This window comes from Pocillopora damicornis, chromosome 11 (assembly GCF_964200805.1).
Source record: "Pocillopora damicornis chromosome 11, jaPocDami1.2, whole genome shotgun sequence".
Taxonomy (NCBI): Eukaryota; Metazoa; Cnidaria; class Anthozoa; order Scleractinia; family Pocilloporidae; genus Pocillopora; species Pocillopora damicornis.
In genome coordinates this window covers 5,546,187-5,564,777 of record NC_142680.1, presented here as the reverse complement: position 1 = coordinate 5,564,777, position 18,591 = coordinate 5,546,187, and the positions used below count along the sequence as shown (strand labels likewise).

The 18,591-nt window shown below is 34.6% G+C and overlaps 2 protein-coding genes across 3 annotated transcripts; one reads left to right on the top strand and one right to left on the bottom strand.

The window, feature by feature from the left end:
* The first annotated feature begins 1,432 nt into the window (after nt 1-1,432).
* Nucleotides 1,433-15,276, top strand: LOC113681180 (DNA repair and recombination protein RAD54-like). 2 transcript variants are annotated; one of them, XM_089186969.1, is made up of 27 exons: nt 1,433-1,559; nt 1,754-1,837; nt 2,141-2,251; nt 2,674-2,734; nt 3,039-3,174; nt 3,749-3,768; nt 4,125-4,174; nt 4,504-4,581; nt 5,207-5,254; nt 5,394-5,409; nt 6,177-6,229; nt 7,477-7,570; nt 7,872-7,996; nt 8,168-8,249; nt 8,472-8,540; nt 9,122-9,228; nt 9,316-9,355; nt 9,777-9,809; nt 10,124-10,288; nt 10,545-10,655; nt 11,142-11,200; nt 11,819-11,883; nt 12,338-12,416; nt 13,033-13,188; nt 13,491-13,514; nt 14,306-14,469; nt 14,834-15,276. In XM_089186969.1, exons 1-27 carry the CDS (start codon nt 1,557-1,559, stop codon nt 15,030-15,032), a joined length of 2,232 nt encoding a protein of 743 aa, XP_089043095.1. In that variant the 5' UTR covers nt 1,433-1,556; the 3' UTR covers nt 15,033-15,276. The 2 variants fall into 2 exon arrangements, with proteins under 2 accessions (XP_089043095.1, XP_089043096.1); XM_089186970.1 differs by having other exon boundaries at nt 1,441-1,559; nt 2,144-2,251.
* On the bottom strand, nt 15,029-18,528 carry LOC113681182 (RNA demethylase ALKBH7, mitochondrial). The gene is made up of 5 exons (XM_027198251.2): nt 18,192-18,528; nt 17,661-17,803; nt 16,652-16,682; nt 16,223-16,347; nt 15,029-15,874 (listed from the first exon to the last, which is right to left on the bottom strand). The coding sequence occupies exons 1-5, from the start codon at nt 18,501-18,503 to the stop codon at nt 15,757-15,759; spliced, it is 729 nt and encodes a 242-aa protein (XP_027054052.2). The 5' UTR covers nt 18,504-18,528; the 3' UTR covers nt 15,029-15,756.
* Between the last annotated feature and the right edge of the window lie 63 nt (nt 18,529-18,591).

Genomic DNA, 18,591 nt, shown 5'->3' with positions numbered 1-18,591 from the left:
TTCAGTGAATTTTAAAAGAACAATTTTCTTTTAAGTTTCAAGACAATTTGAAGATTCAACATACATACAACGTACTAAAATGCGAAAGTTACACACCACAAAATTGGTAAATAGGCCTGAAATGAAATTCTATCTTGTTATTAATTTTACGTTGCCTAGCACGTGACTTAAATCTACCCAGGCGGAGATCCAAAATGACGGTGGCAGGCTTAACTTAGTTATATCACTCAAAACTCGTTCCCGTTTGTCTCTTTTGATAAAGAGGGAATCGTTAATGTTTTCATTAAGACAGTATTGCCTTGATTTTCTAATATTTACAACGAAAGACAGTAAATCTCACTTTTCACCCACATTTACTTCCAACCTTTTCTCTTAAACCAGAAACAAAAATGATAGACGTTTAAAACACATGACATCATCCACCTTGCCAAATGTAATAGCATGATCATTTCAATGGTAATGCCTTCTTATCCCAACGTTACTTTGTTTCTTTGCTACATTAGCGAACACTGAACTACTGCTCGTACTCTAGATATGACAATCAACCACAAAATTCCCTAAACCAGATAACATTAAACATAATCTAAAAAATCATGTGTCAATTCACGAGTTTGCTCACAGAGCACTTTGATTTATATAGATGTGTAAACTGTTGACAATATCAACACGGCTTGAAGTTGAAAATTATGTTGTTTGAAAATTTTGTTTAAATAATGCTGCTTTTGATCGGAGGTTTATTGCTGGTTTTCAGTGTCACGCCATTCAAAATAGATCAAAATAAAAAATAAAAACCGTTCAATCGATTTAGTCTAGAATCTGGAAATAGAAAGAAGCTAGATATGTAAAGACTCTCGCCAAGATTCAGGTCACAGCAATTTTTCTTACGGAAGATATGAGGAGAAACGTTTTTCCCAAATTTATAGAGATTTGTATGGAGCCGCCATGCTGGTGCCCACCTAGATGGGCACCAACATGGCGGCCGGAAACCAGCAGAAACATCTGTCACTGAGTTTTGCTACAAAAGCGTGAATTTATCTCTCTAAGAACTCATAAACGTAACAATAATACTTTATTCTAATACAAGAACTGTTCAGATAGCTGAATTTCCCTAAATAAGTCACCTTTTAAACCAACATAACAGCTCTCTCGCTCGTCATGTAAAGGCCACGTCACGCAAAAGCTTAGAAATTCAAGAGTAGTCTATCACTAAACCAAGAACCCATTTGGAGTGAAAATTTGTCTGAATATTAGTTTTTAGCTGCTCTAATACATCATGAAAGTAAAATCTCAGGAGGATCAATAGTTCTGAAGTCTGAAATTTAGTGACGTCACGTGAAAACCAGCAATTGCCGAGTAGGAAAATTTAAGTCCCTCATTTCATATTTTTCCAGTCCTTTCACGGTTAATTTACTTCGTTGCTTTGGGACTGGTACATAGTAAATTGATAATCTGCGCGTTAGCTTAACATGGCGCCGTTTTCGAATCTCAAGTGTCGTGTCACTGTTTCTTCATGTTTCCATGATAAGCTCTAACCGAGTTTTTAGACATTTAGAACCATGGTAAGTTCCTATGGAGTTAGGTATGTAATTCATGAGTTCTAGAGCGATTTAGATAGTGTTTGTCACCACATACCCTCGACGTTCGTGATTTAATCTCTGCGCAGCCTACTTCACTGACAAAAACTTCTATCTCCTTGCAGATTTAGTTTAAATTTATATTAAAATTTCCTCTTTACAATATTTTTCATTTACAGAGAAGATCTCTTGCTCCGAGCCAAATTCTCAAAAGGAAACAAGGGTTTTTAGATGACGAAGAAATTGGGAACAAACGTAAACAGGTGAGACGGAACGGAATCGTCTGTTTTGGTTTCCATGAAAGCAAGCCTAGAAACCATTGAAAATTATCAACGTTGCGAAAGAGGCAGTAAAGAGTAAGGTCACCTGAAAGTTAGCTTGAATGTCTAAGGTTACACTTTAAGCTTTCGTTTTCCTAAACACGTATGAACTACATGCAGTACGTTAACTTCATGATCAGATCAGCTTTGGGATCGATAAATTGTACAGGTGTATGCACAGATCAACCATAAAGTTGACCGAACAGTAAACAACAGTTGTAGTTACTGTGTTTCTTTTTGGCTCAGAAGTTCAAGCCTGGATCATTCAAGGCAGATGATAACCCTGATGTTGACAGAAAAGTGCTTGCTCCACTTTCCACTCAAGCAAACCATTCGTCAAACAGTGTTTCAGCTCATGTATGATATCTGTCTTCCTCTGTTTGTTCACATGTGTGTCATTATTTCATTTGAGTGTTCTCTTCAGTTACAAATGATTTAAAAATGCACCTCACATATCTTACTTATTTATAGTTAAAAGGTTGTTGTATGCAAAGTTAAATTTGTCTAAAATGCTTATCAAGAGAATGCAATTTGAAGTGATTCCCATGTCCTTTTCACCCTAACATCAATATGTATATTCTCCATACTCTACTCTATACATTTCCTAAGGTGCTGATGAGGAGAATTTGTTTAACAATCAACAGCTTCTTTAGTTGGTGATCATTTCCTTTATTTTCTTAACCTTAATGTGTTATTCAAGTGTGATATTGTAAGGAGAAAATTAGATGCTGGTCACTCTTAAGGGTTAAAAGGGTCATACATTGAATTTATTCACACAGGAAGATTTAATACGCAAGATTCTTGCTAAGCCTTTCAAGGTCCCGATACCAAACTACCAAGGTAAGGTTTGGTAACTAGAGTTTTGCTATATTATAATTCTATCTATATTAAAGCATTTTTATTTTGCCACAGTCCACATAAATAGACTTCTTTTGATTGAGTGTTGTAAATTTAAAACCAAATTAACCAGAACAGCTCATCAAATGGGATTAAAGAAACTCAAAGTACAAACAAGCTAATTTTGCCCACAGACAAATTGCTATCCAGCAGTTAAGTGTTAACAAAATTTACTTCTCTATTCATGGGAAAGAGATTAATCCAATACTGTGCTTTTTTATTGCAATTGAAAATTGCTGTTTCACAGGATGCACCTTCTCAAGAGGGCTTGGTATCAAAAGGAAAGGACCTCGTACAGCTCTTCATGATCCTTTTGAAGATGATGCTCTTGTACTCTACTCTCCTCCTGAACTAACAGCTCATGAAAAGCTCACAGCAGACCGGTAAGTATAGAATTATACTTTGCATAACTTTTCAGTGTCTTCCTATAGTTATCAGCTATACTGTATACAGCTATTTCAATTTACGTTGTCGGATCAAAGCCTCAAGCCTACAAGACAAGACCGAAGGGGAATATGGGATCTTAGGAGTCATATCTGTTCTTGTTGCTCTTTGTTAAGACACGCAAGGCAATACTAATTGTATTTTCAGCCTCCATGTCCATCTCGCGCCAACAACCCCGAAAGCCTAAAATTAATTCTAATCTACCCATACCGCCTTTCGGTCTTGTCCCGTACCCTTAAAGCTTTGATCCGACAACATAAATTGAAATAGCTGTAAATGGCAATGATTCATTGACAAGGATCAAAAGCCAGTTGAATGTAACTATGTTAGCTGGCTTATGGTAGCTGTCTGTGAGAAAAACTTTAATTTACACATTTTTGGAAGGCACTTAATTTAAATTATAAGGGGCTGCCCTCTTGTTGATTTTTTCTTCTCAAAAACAATACCTTGTCTTTAACAGAGCTTGATATTCTCCTTTTTTTGTTTCTTTCTTTGATCAATTTTGCTACTCAGAGAGCTTCAGGAAGTGCATGGTAAGATTTACATTTAATATTTTAACCCTTTACATCCTAATATCAGTATTCTCCATACTGTTCTCTATACACATTTTCTAAAGTGTTGTCAAGAAGGATTTGTTTAACAACCAAAAACTTCTTTAGTAGATGATCATTTCTTTTATTCTCATGACCTTAATGTGTGATTCAGGGGTGATATTGTAAGGAGAAAGTTGCAGCTAATCACTTCTAAGGAACAAAGGGTTGATGCAGGTTCATACTTTGGGGTTTAATTTTTTTTTTCTTGGTGATGTGATATTATCATACCCCAAAATTAAAGTTTAGAAACATTACTGGGAATTAAGCTTTTCTGTTCTGTTTTCTTTTTTAAACAGTTGTTGTTGATCCACTGCTGGGTAAAATTCTTCGTCCGCATCAGAGAGAGGTAATAGGAAGTACTAGTTTTAAAAAATTTGCATTGCATAGGAGCTTGCCTAAAATGGTAACTCCTGAATGGTTGACAGGCACCGAATCTCTATCTTGCAAGGAAGTGATTGATGATGTTGTCATTAGCTTTAACTATATTTTTTAGTCAGATATGAAATGTGTTCTCCTTAAAAAAAATAAATGAAGATTATCCAACTTTTTTTCAATTTTCTTTTATATTACCTATACTAGTTTTAAAGAGTGCAAGATAAAATTACTCAAAGATGTTTCAATTTTTCTAAATAATTTTGAAAGCAACTGAAATTATAGTAATTATTTGTTTTAAAGGGTGTCAAGTTTTTGTATGACTGTGTAACTGGCCAAAGGATTCAAGGCAGCAATGGATGTATAATGGCAGATGAAATGGTAAGTTTAATAACATACAAGTCCAACCATTCCTATGTGTTTTGTTTTTATCATACTTTTTGAGCTATCACTGTGTACATGTGGTTTGGTCACCTCTAGGATTTATTTGGCTTTTTGTCACATCCAGTCTTTGATCCTTTGTTTGGGCAAGGAGCATGGGTTCATTTTCTGATCAGGGGCTGGGAACCTTAGACACACAAGAGTAAATAAGATGAGAGTACACCTGAAAAGGGTATGAAGTACACAGTCAGCTTTATTATTACCAACAGAACCCTTTTCATGAAGTTGTACAGTGTCAGTAGTTATCAGGATCAAGAAAAATATTTTTAGTGACTGGTTTTGTGATTACCAGTTGCTGGCTTATTTTGACAACCTTGAGACTATAAACTTTATTTTCTTTCATTTAAACGTACATGGTCTAGTTTTATATGGTTTCAGTTTAAATGATTTCAAACTGTTTTGATTTGTATTTTGCTTTATTTAAAATACATATATCAAGGACAGAGAACAAGTTTAAAATCATTTTGACTTAATACAAGTACAATGATGTAAATTCATTTTCATTTAAATTACAATGAAACTTTTTCACTTAAATGATAATAGTAGTGGTTGATTTTTTTTCCAGGGGTTAGGAAAAACGTTACAATGTATCACTCTGATTTGGACTCTGGTGGTAAGTACATTGTCCATAATATAGGTTTATTTATAATTTATATCATAACTATTATAATTAACTCACTCTAGCTGCCACAATGCCACATGTTATGTTGTAACTTAATCCTCTAATTTACTCTTTGCTCTTTTATCTTTAGAAACAAGGGCCAGAAGGTAAGGAAGTACTAATTATTAGGCTTATGTTTAACCTACATTGCTTTGTCTATCACTATTGTTATGTACACAAGAATAAAAAAATTTTTGAGCTTCTCAATCCTTACATGTAGTTCTAGGTCCTTGATCTTTGATTCTTGGTACTTGATTCTCCGTCCTTGAGGATGGAGTTCTAAGGCAAGACTGTCAACTTTCCTTTTGAGCAGCACTGTGCCTCTGTGTTCACTTCTCGTCTGTATGAATTCACTGGGTGAAGTACTAATGTTTTTGCATGATTGATGTTTAATGCTCTTGGGTTCTAACCTGTATCCAGGGGTTTTGATAGCAGTGGTGCAGCAGGTCGATCTAGCAGTACCTGCTTGGGTACTGGCTTTTAGCCTTAACACAAACTTCATGGTATTCTAGACATAACTTTGATCCTCTGCAAATTTGTTCAATTTGATTGAATTCCAACAAAGCAACATGGATTGGAAAAGACCTCAAATGACAGGATGACACTACTGCAAGAGTCTCCAATTTTTGCAAGGAAGGTGGAACCTCTCGAGAAACAGGAAACCATTGAGGCCCTACAAATCCACACTGGATCCCACCCACCATTCCAATATACTCATTTCTACCATATGTTTTATGAAAGCACTATGTACAATACCAATTCCTCTTCCATCCCACATGTATGACATGTACCATGCCATGAAATCAGCTTGTACCTGTGTTTTCTGATCAGACACTTCAGTTTTCCATAAACTTGTTCATTTGTTTCCATGCAGGTCAGCCAATAGCCAGCAAAGTGGTAATTGTTGCACCATCAAGTCTTGTGAAGGTACAGTTTTATAATTTCACATTTATTTTGTTAATATGGTTTCATTCTGTCTCTAAGTTTCTTAAAGGAGCTCAAAATAGAAGTGAATACTTCAAAATGGTCACCTACATGTACATGTAAGTAGTAGCCTGCTGAGAAATGTATTTTTGGGGAGCAAACACTGATTACTTTGATTAACCTGTCAACTCCCAGAAGTGATTAACTTGTTACTTCTCCTTACAATATCCATACATTATTCAGTATCCAGGTAATGAGAATACTGTATAATAATAATAATAATAATAATAATAATAATAATAATAATAATAATAACTTTATTTAAGTGTCAGCGTATTTAGCACTGCTGTGCTAATTGGGGACACTGTAAATGAGGAAACAAATATCGTAAATGAACAGAAACTCGTTAAAAACCCCAACTGGTAGGAGGCAGACCAGTTGGCTATTTACAAAGCGTGCAGGAGTTGAATTCGGGGCCACCGAAGACAAATCAACATAGTGGCAGGGAGGAGGACTTGAACCCGGGACCTCCGGCTTACAAGTGCAGCGCCCTAACCACTAGGCCACCGAAGACAAATCAACATAGTGGCAGGGAGGAGGACTTGAACCCGGGACCTCCGGCTTACAAGTGCAGCGTCCTAACCACTAGGCCACGCTCGCCTCCATGTATCAGCTGGAGGAGAGAATTAACAATCAGATTATGGGAGTTAAAGGGTTAAGGGTTAAGATTCATCCACCATTTTTAGTTTGTAGCTTTACTGAGGAGAGCTGGTCCACTGCAAATACTGAACATGGAATGGTAAGAAGTGATTAGGGCTTGAAGGGAAAAACATTATCCTGTGGTTTGAGAAAGTACCTTTTTTCAAGTGTCTTTCCCTGTGTAGTGCTTTAATTAAGCCCTTTCACTCCCAAAAACCCATTAGTGATTCTCCTTACCGTCTGCCATTCAATTCTTATGATGTTAGTGCAGAGAAGTTGGTATTGGATCAACTAATAATCCCCTTATGGATAATAGGGGGAGAGATTTGGTATTGATCACCCATGGGAGCTAAAGGGTCAAGAAAACCCAACATATATTGGAGCTCTGTAAGATAATCTATTTTAATTGGGAAACTTTCTTTAAAATGTCTTTCCTTACCAGTACTTGAAAACGAAAAACTGCCGGGGGCTGGAAGGACTAAGCTAAGAGAAAGACTTTGCTAAATCCCTTCAGAAATCCAAGTTTCAGACTTCCGATTTTCTGGTTTCAGAACTGGTATAATGAACTTCACAAGTGGCTTGGTGGTAGAATTTCTGCATTGGCTATAGACTCTGGAACCAAAGATCAAATTGATAAAAACCTTGGTAAGACTTTGAAAGAGTGGGTGGAAAAAAAACCCCTATTGATTACTGATAGAATGTTAGATTCTCCTTACAAATTGTCGTACATTCCTTTTCAAAACGGTGGGAGAAGGTGTTACATTGGAGGTCAGTTTAGGCTTCTGCACAACCCTTTCTTTTTTTCAATTTAAAGATTTGTTATGTTACTTTGTATTTGTATGTTTTAAAAATTGAAGTCCTAGTTTTAGTTTAGAGAAGACATTTCAACTTTTAAGTCAAGTCTCATTGTTTTCTTAAAGCATTTGTTCTTTTCTGATATTTTTAGGAATGTTTATGTCTCAGCAAGGGAAGCGTACAGCAAACCCTGTGTTAATCATTTCATATGAAACTTTTCGACTTCATGCCTCTGTGTTACAGTCTGGACCTGTAGGATTAGTCATCTGTGATGAGGTGAAAAAAATTGATTAAATTTTAAACTACTGATACACATAGATAACATATCATGACCTGTTTGTGCATGAAAATCTCAATGTACATGTATGTTTTACTTGATTTCTTGTGATGCACTTTACATCGTTAGACACACTGTAAGTTCAACTGGTATTTTTCTTTTCTCTTTAGGGACATAGACTAAAGAACTTAGAGAGCCAGACATATCAGGCTCTTGATAAATTAAAGACAACACGAAGGGTGCTTTTATCAGGTGGATAGAATACCTCATACTGTCATATCACAGTTAAATAATAACTGAACAGAAAAATCCTGTTCTGGTTTCCAACTTGTATCAATAGTCTGAGCTCTCTCAACAGGCACCTGGAAGCACACTCAGTTCTTCCTATTTAACCACTTAACAAAATTGAAAACATTCTTTTATGAATTCTGTATTTTAGAGCATTCCTGTACGTTGTTTGTTTTTTTTTTCTAGGTACCCCAATTCAGAATGACTTATTGGAATATTTCAGTCTTGTTCATTTTGTAAATAGTGGAATTTTAGGTAGGTCATTTATTTAACTTGTATCAAATGAATATAAATTTGATGAATGCACCAGTGTATTAAACCTCTTGAGAATATGAAAAGACAGTAACAAAAACTTTTTTACTGTGGCTTGTAGGCAGAGTGAGAAATTGTTGTTAATTTGCACTGCTCCATGATGTGAACACAAACATGGAGACATTGAAATGATGAAGTAATCCTCAGATTATTTTATTATTAATTATAATTAACAATTATCCACCACTATTAACAACACTGAGGCAAGTAATTGGTTTAGTGTAATACCACACAGATACCAAAAAAATAAGGTTGTTTCTTTCAATACACCAAAAAATGGTCAGAAATGAAACTCTTGACAGTTACTTTTGTCTCATTGGCTGCAAGAGATGGATACTCTTGAACTTTCTCTGAATACTCTGAACTAGCCAATCAGCATGTGTGAAAAGCACTATTCACTTGTGTGGTATATACTAATGATAATTATTAATACCTTTGTGTGGAGTAAGGTTTTAATCCTTTATGCCCTAGTATCAGTAAGTACGTTCTCCTTTAGTACTGATCCTTACAAAAATTTATTACAGGCACAGTATCAGAATTTAAGAGAAAATTTGAGAATCCTATTCTGAGAGGGAGAGATGCTGATGCTTCTGATGCAGACCACAAGAAAGGAGCAGAAAAACTGGCAGAGGTAAAACCAAAAATAATCCTAATTATTAATTAATTAGATACTGTTCAAAGTGAGGATTTGATCTTGCATTTCTGTATGATTTTATAGCTTGCATCTTTGGTAAACAAGTGCATCATCAGAAGAACTGGTAATTATTAAATTTTCAACTCCAGATATTGCATTTCTTGTGTTCTGAGTGGTTCACTCAACTCCAATTATCAGCTCATATTCCAAGTCACCTTTTATGGGATTGCATTGCAATTAGAAACTGAAAATTTTTGCTAAAAGTATTTAAACATTCAGGATTAATGAAATTTAATGAAACAATTATTCTATTCCTGCTTGTTGGGTATGAGATTGGTTATGGCCAACTTGGCGCCACAATGTACACTTATGGAATAATTGTTAAATGTACTATTTGAAAGTTTACAATAATGTCTTAGTTATATGTGGATCTTGGTGGCTGTTGTCAAAATTTCACCACACAGTTCTCTTATTTCTCCCACTTTATACTAAGGGCTCTGTTTTCTCAATGATATCTTAAATTTTGTATATTCTTTATCTTGCAGCTTCAATATTGTCCAAATACCTGCCAGTTAAAGGTTAGTCTTTTTCTGCTTTTTTTTTGTTTTTTTTTTTTTTGCTTACTTATGAAAGGTGCAAGTAGGAAAAGGAAAGATAAAACCTTTGATGCAACTTTTTTTTTTGAAAAGTGATTGCTGACATTTGATTCTGTTCCTCTAAAATTCTGGTCACTGTTAGTATCATTTTAAACCTTAATCTAACACCACCAAGAAATCTATGAAACATGTGGATGCTTTGTTCCTTCATTTAGCTTTATTAAGACTTTTTTCTTCATTTCAATGACTAGATAACATTTTAGAGGTTTAGTGACATTTTCCTATTTCTCCTACAGTTGAACAGGTTGTGTGTTGCCGCATGACTCCTTTGCAGACAGAACTTTACAAACATCTTATTCAGTCAAAAGTGTTGAGAATGGAGCTGACAAAAGCAAAGTCTGCATCTGGAATGTCTGCATCATCCCTAGCTTTTATTACACAACTAAAAAAATTGACCAATCGTAAGTATATACTGTTTAGAGCAATCTTCAGTTGAATACAATCACGTGATGTAAGATTGATTCAACAAATCAATCTCAGTATTTTAACATCTGTGTGCCTGCCCCTCCCCTAACCCAACTGCAACCTTAACAAGCGACCAGTTGTATGTTGTTGGGTTAGGGGAAGGGTAGGTTCTCAGGTACTGACATTGATTTCAGCTAGCAGTCATCATGTGCAGTGTTGAAATGTCAGTAACCTGCTCCATTTTTGTCTCAGATCCTGAGTTAATCTATGACAAGGCACAAATGGGAGAAGATGGCTTTGAAGGAATACTGGACTTGTTTCCCAAAAGCTTCAGCCTCAAGCAGGTGCAGCCAGAACTCTCTGGTGAGTTGAAGTTGTTGGTATCCAAAAATCTGTTAGGCTTTTAGACATGTATGGGTAGGTTAAGATGACATGAAATGGCAGAAAGCAAAAATTGAATTTTGTGTCATCTTGCTATCTATAGTACTCTGTTATTATTTTGTGTATTGCCCTTTGCACAATCAGGAGCTTCGTAAATTTGTGATTATTTCCTCAAATCTTTTTTGTTCAAGGGTGATACTGTGGGGAAAAGTTAGAAGTCAGTAACTTCAAGGATTAAATAAACAAGAATGTTTAGATTAGCTTATTTAAATAAAAAAATCCTTTTTATTATTTGTCTTTTTTTCTGGTAAGAGGGTTGTTTTTTGAGAATTTTATGATAACAGTGGTAAACATCCTACTTAAACTCCATTACATGCACATGTTTATTTACAGTCCCCTCTTTGGCCAAGCTGATTAAAAATGATTTATCATTTATTGATTTGTTGCTATGATCTTATTTTGTTTCAGGAAAAATGCAAGTATTAGATTACATTTTAGCCATGACAAAATCTACCACTACAGACAAGGTAAGGAACTAGCTCAATCCTAGTACATGTTTTATGTGGCCAGTAATACTTACTAATCTACAACACTGTTCATACCACAATTTTCTGTTTTAAGAGCATTGATTGTTTCCTGGAAACTTGAGTTCTCTCATCGATATTTAAGTGCTCATTGATCAGTTATAATTGTTACTATGGAGATATGCAAATAAAGGATGTTAGTATAACATCTTTTATTTGCATCCTATGATTTTGATTGCAATTTGATGTTTATAAGCACAAGTAAAATTTCAAAGACAACAAAATTGCATGCGCCTGAAGGGCAAGTGCAGTTTGTAGTCTTTCAAAAATTTCCAAGTGCTTATTACACCAAATTGCAAGAGAAATCATGTTATTACTTGTTATTAATGCACATGAAAAAAATGATGAAGAGACAAGACAGGCAAAATTTTATAAGCATGCATGTAATTTACACTTGTGTTTCAACTTTGCGCTAATGTTAGATGAGAATGTACTCATTTTTAGCCAATCAGAAGTGCATGATTTTTTTCATTTACATTATTTTTGTTTCATTATGAGTCAGAGTAATATATTATCTTTTACAGTGTTATTGATATGTGATGTATAACTGTTTTACAACAGGTTGTATTGGTTTCGAATTACACTCAAACCCTGGACTTGTTTGAGAAACTTTGTAGACTAAGAAGGTAGGTTTTGCATTCAAGTAAGTTGTCTAAATCCATTGACCATGTCACTCATTTTGTGAAGATATTTTAAGTTTTCATTTGCTAACAAACTGATAGAAATTCAAAGTGATTACTAAAGATATGCAGGTTTAATATGTAACCCTAGATCATAAATGCATTGTACATTTTGTGTTAAGCTTGTAACCACCTGCTAGACAAGTTCAGTTTTAACAAACAGATTCCATGTTGCCATGCATCTGATCAGTAATAGATCACAGATGATATCAAAATGTGGTAAGTCAGGACAAAAAAGTGGCATATGAGGTACACCCAGAAATGATGTCTTCTCCCTTAACAAGATTAAATATAGTCCTGTTTTGGAATGATTTCTTCACCAATTCATGTCTTGCTACAGTTTAGATCATCACTTCCAAAACCAAAAATTATCACTAATGGTTATGGTAACTTTTTTCAGGTACCAGTATGTTCGTCTTGATGGTACCATGTCTATCAAAAAGCGGCAAAAGATTGTTGACCGCTTTAATGATCCTCATGTAAGTAGCATTAGTACTAATAAAAATGACTGAAGCATTTATGGTTCACTTGATCAGATAGTGATCTTTGGTACAATCAATCCAATATTATCCTGATTTTGGAATGCTTTAAGATTCAAAGCTTCAACTACATAATCGCAAGGAGATGTCAAGGTAATGTTACAGTGTTTCAGAAACCACTAACAGTGTCACCCAAAGGTTTTTCTTGCATTTAACATCATCAAAGTAGGTCATATATGACTGTCACTAGTTATACCTCGAGAAAGAAGTGTTACAGAATTGTTTCAATTAATGTGATTACAAATCAGTTTGTGTAGCATCACTTTCTTTTGAATATGAAATTCTGATTGGATTGGAAAGGGAAAAAGTTATTATGTTGAAATAAATTCTTGGATCACAACTGATTGCCACTTGGTTGATCAAAACTTTTGGATCTGTAGATATGTGGAACTGCTGATTTACATGTACAGTACATACTGTAATTCTTATAGCAAGTTATCCTATTTGACTCTATGTGTATCTTTGCACTTCTCTATAAAATAATCAATGTGGACAAATTGGCAGTTACTGTTTTAAAAGTTATTTATTAAATGTGCTTCATTGTTTTTTGCTTTAGAGTGGTGACTTTGTATTCATGCTAAGTAGTAAAGCTGGTGGGTGTGGCTTGAATCTGATTGGTGCTAACAGACTTGTAATGTTTGATCCTGACTGGAATCCTGCTAATGATGATCAGGCAATGGCTCGTGTATGGAGAGATGGACAGAAGAAAAAGGTTTGTTACATTATTATTATTATTATTATTATTATTATTATAATTATTATAAGTATAGATTTTAAATTGAGCTAAGGTAGAACTTGCAGGGGCAATAGATGGGCTTACTTCAATAAGAGAATCAGGTTTTTAACTCCTAATTAACAATTTATGTGCTAGAAAAAAAGTAAAATTTTAATGAGGCTTCTTTGGTGTCTAGCAGAGCGCTGTATAGTTATGGGAAGGTTGTGAATCAAATTTTAGGAAATTATGCAACATTTGTATTCTAATGGTATTCTAAATCATGTACTGCTCTTCTTTAGGTCTTCATATACAGACTGTTATCGGTAAGTTCCACCATAAAATATGACCCAAAGGTTCTTGATACAATAATTCAATCCCAAGCTTTAATAAGGTGTTTCTAAGTTACAAATACCCTATTAAATTAATGCTGGAGCATTATTAATTTCATAGAAGGAAAAATAATTTTTTTTTTTATACAAAAGACCTTACCCTTGCCCTTGATTTAAATCTGAGGCTTTCAGCATCTTGGAAGTGGCCATTTTAACCCTTTCACTCCCAATATCTTGTTTTATTTAGTAATTCTCCTTACTGTCTGCCAAACAATGCTTATGATGTTGGTTTGGAGAATATGGTATTGGATCCATTAATAATTGTTTGATTGATATTTTCCTTTAATCTGTTCACTTGTCTGCTGATATTTTGTTACTAAGAAATACTGTCTTGGTCACTCATGGAAGTCAAAAGAAAAATTATTTCTAGTAGGAATTTCTTTGCAAGTTCTGAAACGTGAGTTTGGGCATGATTGGCTTTAGTTAATGAGAGGGACACAATCCTAACAATATTTTTTGTTTATGAACATAATATTTTTCAAATGAAAAAAGGGGTGAGTTTCTAAAGAAACTGTGCTGCTGCATTGGGAGAGTATAACAAGGTAATTTAGTATTATTAAGTGAGTTGATAATGTAACTTGGCCACCAGCTTTGAAACTCTTTACGGTGGCCAATTTATGTCATCAACTCAGTTAATAATTCTTAATTACCCTGTTATGTTTGTTGCCAGATTTTGTCACACTAGTTAAGATCTTGTTGTGAGTATAATTATTTTCCTATTTTAGACAGGTACAATCGAGGAAAAGATTTTCCAGCGACAAGCCCACAAAAAAGCACTTAGCAGTTGTGTCGTGGATAAAGAAGAAGATGTAGAAAGGCACTTTTCAGTGGGGGAGTTGAAGGACTTATTTCGTTTGAATGAGGATACTCTTAGTGATACACATGACAAGTAAGTTGGAACATTTGAACCCAATGCACACAGTGGAAACTCTCTTTTGGAACTCCTGCACTCAAGGGAATTATGCTTAGGTTCCAACAGAAACCATTTGCTACTTTGACCTTTTCATTTCTTGCAAGGCTCTAAGCTCAAATTTTGGCAAAAGTTACCTCTTGGCTTAAAATGGTTTCCAGAAAAAAAATTGTGACTTCCTCCTCCCTGCCCCCTCTTGAAAAATTACGTGATCTTCAAAACCACTGATTGCACTGCCTCTTTACATTCTTGTCACTTTAACTTTACCTGATTTAACACAATAATGCTCCCATCACCTAAATCATTTTGTCATGACTGACTTTTTTTTTCATGTTTTGCACAGATTCAAGTGTCGTAGATGTGTAAACAACATTCAGGTTACCTTACCCCCTGAGGGTACTGACTGCAGTGCAGATCTGTCACAGTGGAATCACTGTGCAGATCGCAAGGGACTGGATGATGTCATGTTGAAAGGAGCTTGGTCAAGTGGTGTAACATTTGTATTTCACCAGAAATCACATGAAAAACAACTTGGTGTTTAACTGGTGGATTAGCACAATTTTAATAATGAAATTGGATTTGAAAGTCACTGGACATGATCAGACCTCCATGGAAAAGTTCTAGTAACTTATCTGAAGCCTTGTTTTAAAATCAAAATGTAAAAATTAGAGAAGCATGTTCTGGTACCCTAACCAGTCTAAATTGTTCCTTCAGCTGATAGTTTTACTATAATTTAATTTCGAAACTTTTTAAACCCCCATCTTGAATAAAGATAGGACATCTTTACAGGCTTGTTTAGTTACCAAGACTTTATAGAAAAGGTCCTCTGGTACCCAACAGTATTTGCCATGATTCAACCAAAATCATCATTCAACCACATGTCTCAGTAAATTTTTCACAAGAGGCTGCCAAGGGTTGAAAAGGAAGCTGTGACCTTGAAAAAGTCCATACTCATAGCTCATATCCAAACCTTACACCACACTTAACACAATCAGTTTGCAGTGAATGTTTTTAATGTTTTCATGCAATGAGGAAACTCTACAGTAGACTTCTAAATATGGGCTCACAGTTCTGAAATGTTGCACATGTTGATTTAAAATAATGTATTATCTAAATGTTTGCCCTAATTATTCATTCAATTTTTATTCTCAGCAGAGAAAAATGGCAGTGAAAATATGTATAGTATATTTTTTAAATAATTAGATATTAGCATTATGAATAAATGGATCTAGAACATAGCCATTTATAAGAGATGATTGATTAATGCTAGGGTTGACATCTGAGGACTAATGATATTCTTCTGTCTCTTGGCACAGTCTTTCCTCTCCAAACAGATTCTTCTTCTTTCAATATTTCGTGGGTAAATTCATACCTTACAGCATCTCTAATTGAATGAAAGAAATAATATGTTTTACTCATTTTCCATAAGTGTCTCTTACTTACAATGCTCCTAATAGAAAGTGTTTTCCAATAAGTCTATCTTACCTAGATCTGTTGAGTAAATAGCAGTGTGGAGTAGAGGAAAAGAATTTCTGGTTGTAAGCTTCTAACCATTGGATTTTATGATCAACATATTACCTTAATGCTGAAACTCACAGGAAGCATTACTTAACATATCCCTGGTGTAATGTAGTTATGCTAAAACAAACCAGCACCTCACAAAATTATTGGGATATTGTATCATTCATGTTTTATTTTTAACTATTATGCTTATGGCATTGCATTCATATACCTTATGATATAGAGTGATCTTGGCTGGAGAAGGGTATCAACTTTGACATTGCAAAGCTTGTCATGTTTAAATCTCATAACTGAAGGTGACAGTAGACTAAGGCCAGATATTATTGCTCCACAAAACTGAAAAGACAAAATTCATGATGTTTCACTTCTTTGCCTCCTCAAATAAACTTCTTTTTAAAACCATTTACTTGACAGTTACACTCAACAAAACAAGGTTTTCATCCAAACTATAGTTCCTTATATAAAATTGTGTGTGTGTGTTCATGCATTTTTGCATACTTATTTGGAGTACTAAGAGATGTCAGACTTAAAATGCAAAGGTTTAAAAGTAGTACTGTACTAAGTTTAATAGTAACTGGAACATTTACTAATTTTGATTGATTTTGTTTTCAAGCAAATATTTTAAGAAGTCATCTGTTACCTTAATGCTGTCAATGTGGGGTTTAATGTACCTGAAACAAAATAAGATATCAAAATACATGTAACTTTAGTAATTTAAACCTTGCTAAGAGACAGCTTGTAACCAAATGTTGCAAACAGAATGACTGAAATAAGGTTTAGTACTGGTACTTTTTTTCAAACAATGAGCAGTATTTTTATTTGAACAGTATAACTGTACAGGAGCCTAAAGCACTTAATACACTTTTAATCCTTTACATTCTTTACTATTCTTCGTACAGTTCTTCATAAATTTCCTAAGATGCTGACAAGGAGAATGTGTGTAAAAATGATCAACTTCTTCAGTTGGTGATCATTTCCTTAATTCTTAGGACCTTAGTATGTGATTCAGGGGTGATAATGTAAAGAGAAATTTGATGCTAGTCACTCTAGTGATCAAAGGGTTTAGTGTTCAACAGCATTGGACATTGTAGAACTATTATCCATTGTTGACAACTACTCATATAAAAATAACACACACATGGATCTTAATAGGAACTGTCATGTGCACAGCTTAATTTTCAACCAAAAACAATCCCTGTAAAACAATCCCTGTACAGTTTGTCTCCAGCCTGAAAAATTTTGTCATGGGTTTAGTTCATTCACATGTATAAGGAGTTATTTACCATTTAACCATCTAATTCACAGTATCTGATCATTAATTCTCCCCTCTGGCTGCTACACATTTCCTTGTAAATTAGGTACAAGCATTTGGTGTTAGATCAAGATAACAACCTCTACCTGAAAATTTTGATTACAGTTTAAAGGGAAAAGTTACATGTCAGTCAAGTCTGGGACATAAAGCTTAGCAGTTACAATCATGTAATTACCAAAGTGGAGGTAAAGATGCAGTGCTTTCATTTACACTTAGGAGGATAATTGTTTGAGATTATAGAAAATAAGCTAGTGGTCTGAAAAAGTACTTTATTTCTTATATTTTAATCACTTCTGGGAGTTAAAGAATTAATAATCATTTGGTTGCTTTAACATACCCGTTCTTAGCTAAATCTAATGCATGAACATGGGGCAAGAGTTCCATGCCAGGCTTGAATGCAACATCTCGAATTCTCTGGAAAACTGACAAACACTCTTGAGTCCATCTTGACTTTTCTGTTTCTCTATACCCATGGATTGCCTGCAAGAATTAAAGATTCCGTGATGAAAAAGTCCTCAATCATTGGGTTGTACGTGAATTATTTGCTTAAGCTACAGGTTGACACAAAGTTGAACTGGGTTAATGTAAGAATACTATGTAACTTTATCTTTGCCTGTTAAAAAATTATGTGGGAAAATTTCAATATTTTTTTCTTTGCTAACCTGAGCTGAAGACCTCAGATCAGATCTCAATGTGATCCGATGAATTTTTGATTAAAAAATAACGTAACCAAATTCTGACAGAAAGGGGACCCGAAAATATGTTACTAGAGTTATGTAAAGTTGTAAACGATATCGTTACACGTAAATTAAACAGATCGCACTATCACTATTTATTCCATAATTTTACTAGCGGTAATAACACTTACATTGTCCCAGTGATCATATTGATACTTTTGTCTCTTCAAATATGGTTCGATTTCCTTCAACAGTAAAGTTTGCTCTTCTTCGGAAATAAAATTTCCACAAACTTCTAAATTACCGACAACTAAATCTTGCACTGTCTCCAACTCTTCGGTACTACACCCATCAGTAACAAAACAGATCCTGTTCTCTTCGTTCAGATTAGTAGCTGTACTCGAGAGATATCTCGTGAAATATCTGAAAAATTTTGCATTAATGGAAGAAGAACTGGATGAAAATAGTGACTTACACAAATTCAATACCTTCTTGTCCGCCATATTGGCTTCTGCAGTAACCGCTGATATTTGAGACCGAAGTGCATCCGAATCAGTCACATGACTCTCTGCCTTATAAAGTAACCGTTTC

Coding starts and splice junctions, on each gene's coding strand:
- LOC113681180 (XM_089186969.1), top strand. Junction 9,229..9,315: donor GAGCAGAAAAACTGGCAGAG/GTAAAACCAAAA, acceptor ATGATTTTATAG/CTTGCATCTTTGGTAAACAA. Junction 11,201..11,818: donor AATCTACCACTACAGACAAG/GTAAGGAACTAG, acceptor GTTTTACAACAG/GTTGTATTGGTTTCGAATTA.
- LOC113681182 (XM_027198251.2), bottom strand. CDS start 18,503: ATGGCGGACAAGAAGGTATTGAATTTGTGTAAGTCACTATTTTCATCC. Junction 17,804..18,191: donor AATATGATCACTGGGACAAT/GTAAGTGTTATT, acceptor TAATTCTTGCAG/GCAATCCATGGGTATAGAGA. Junction 16,683..17,660: donor TTAGATTTAGCTAAGAACGG/GTATGTTAAAGC, acceptor ATTTTGTTTCAG/GTACATTAAACCCCACATTG.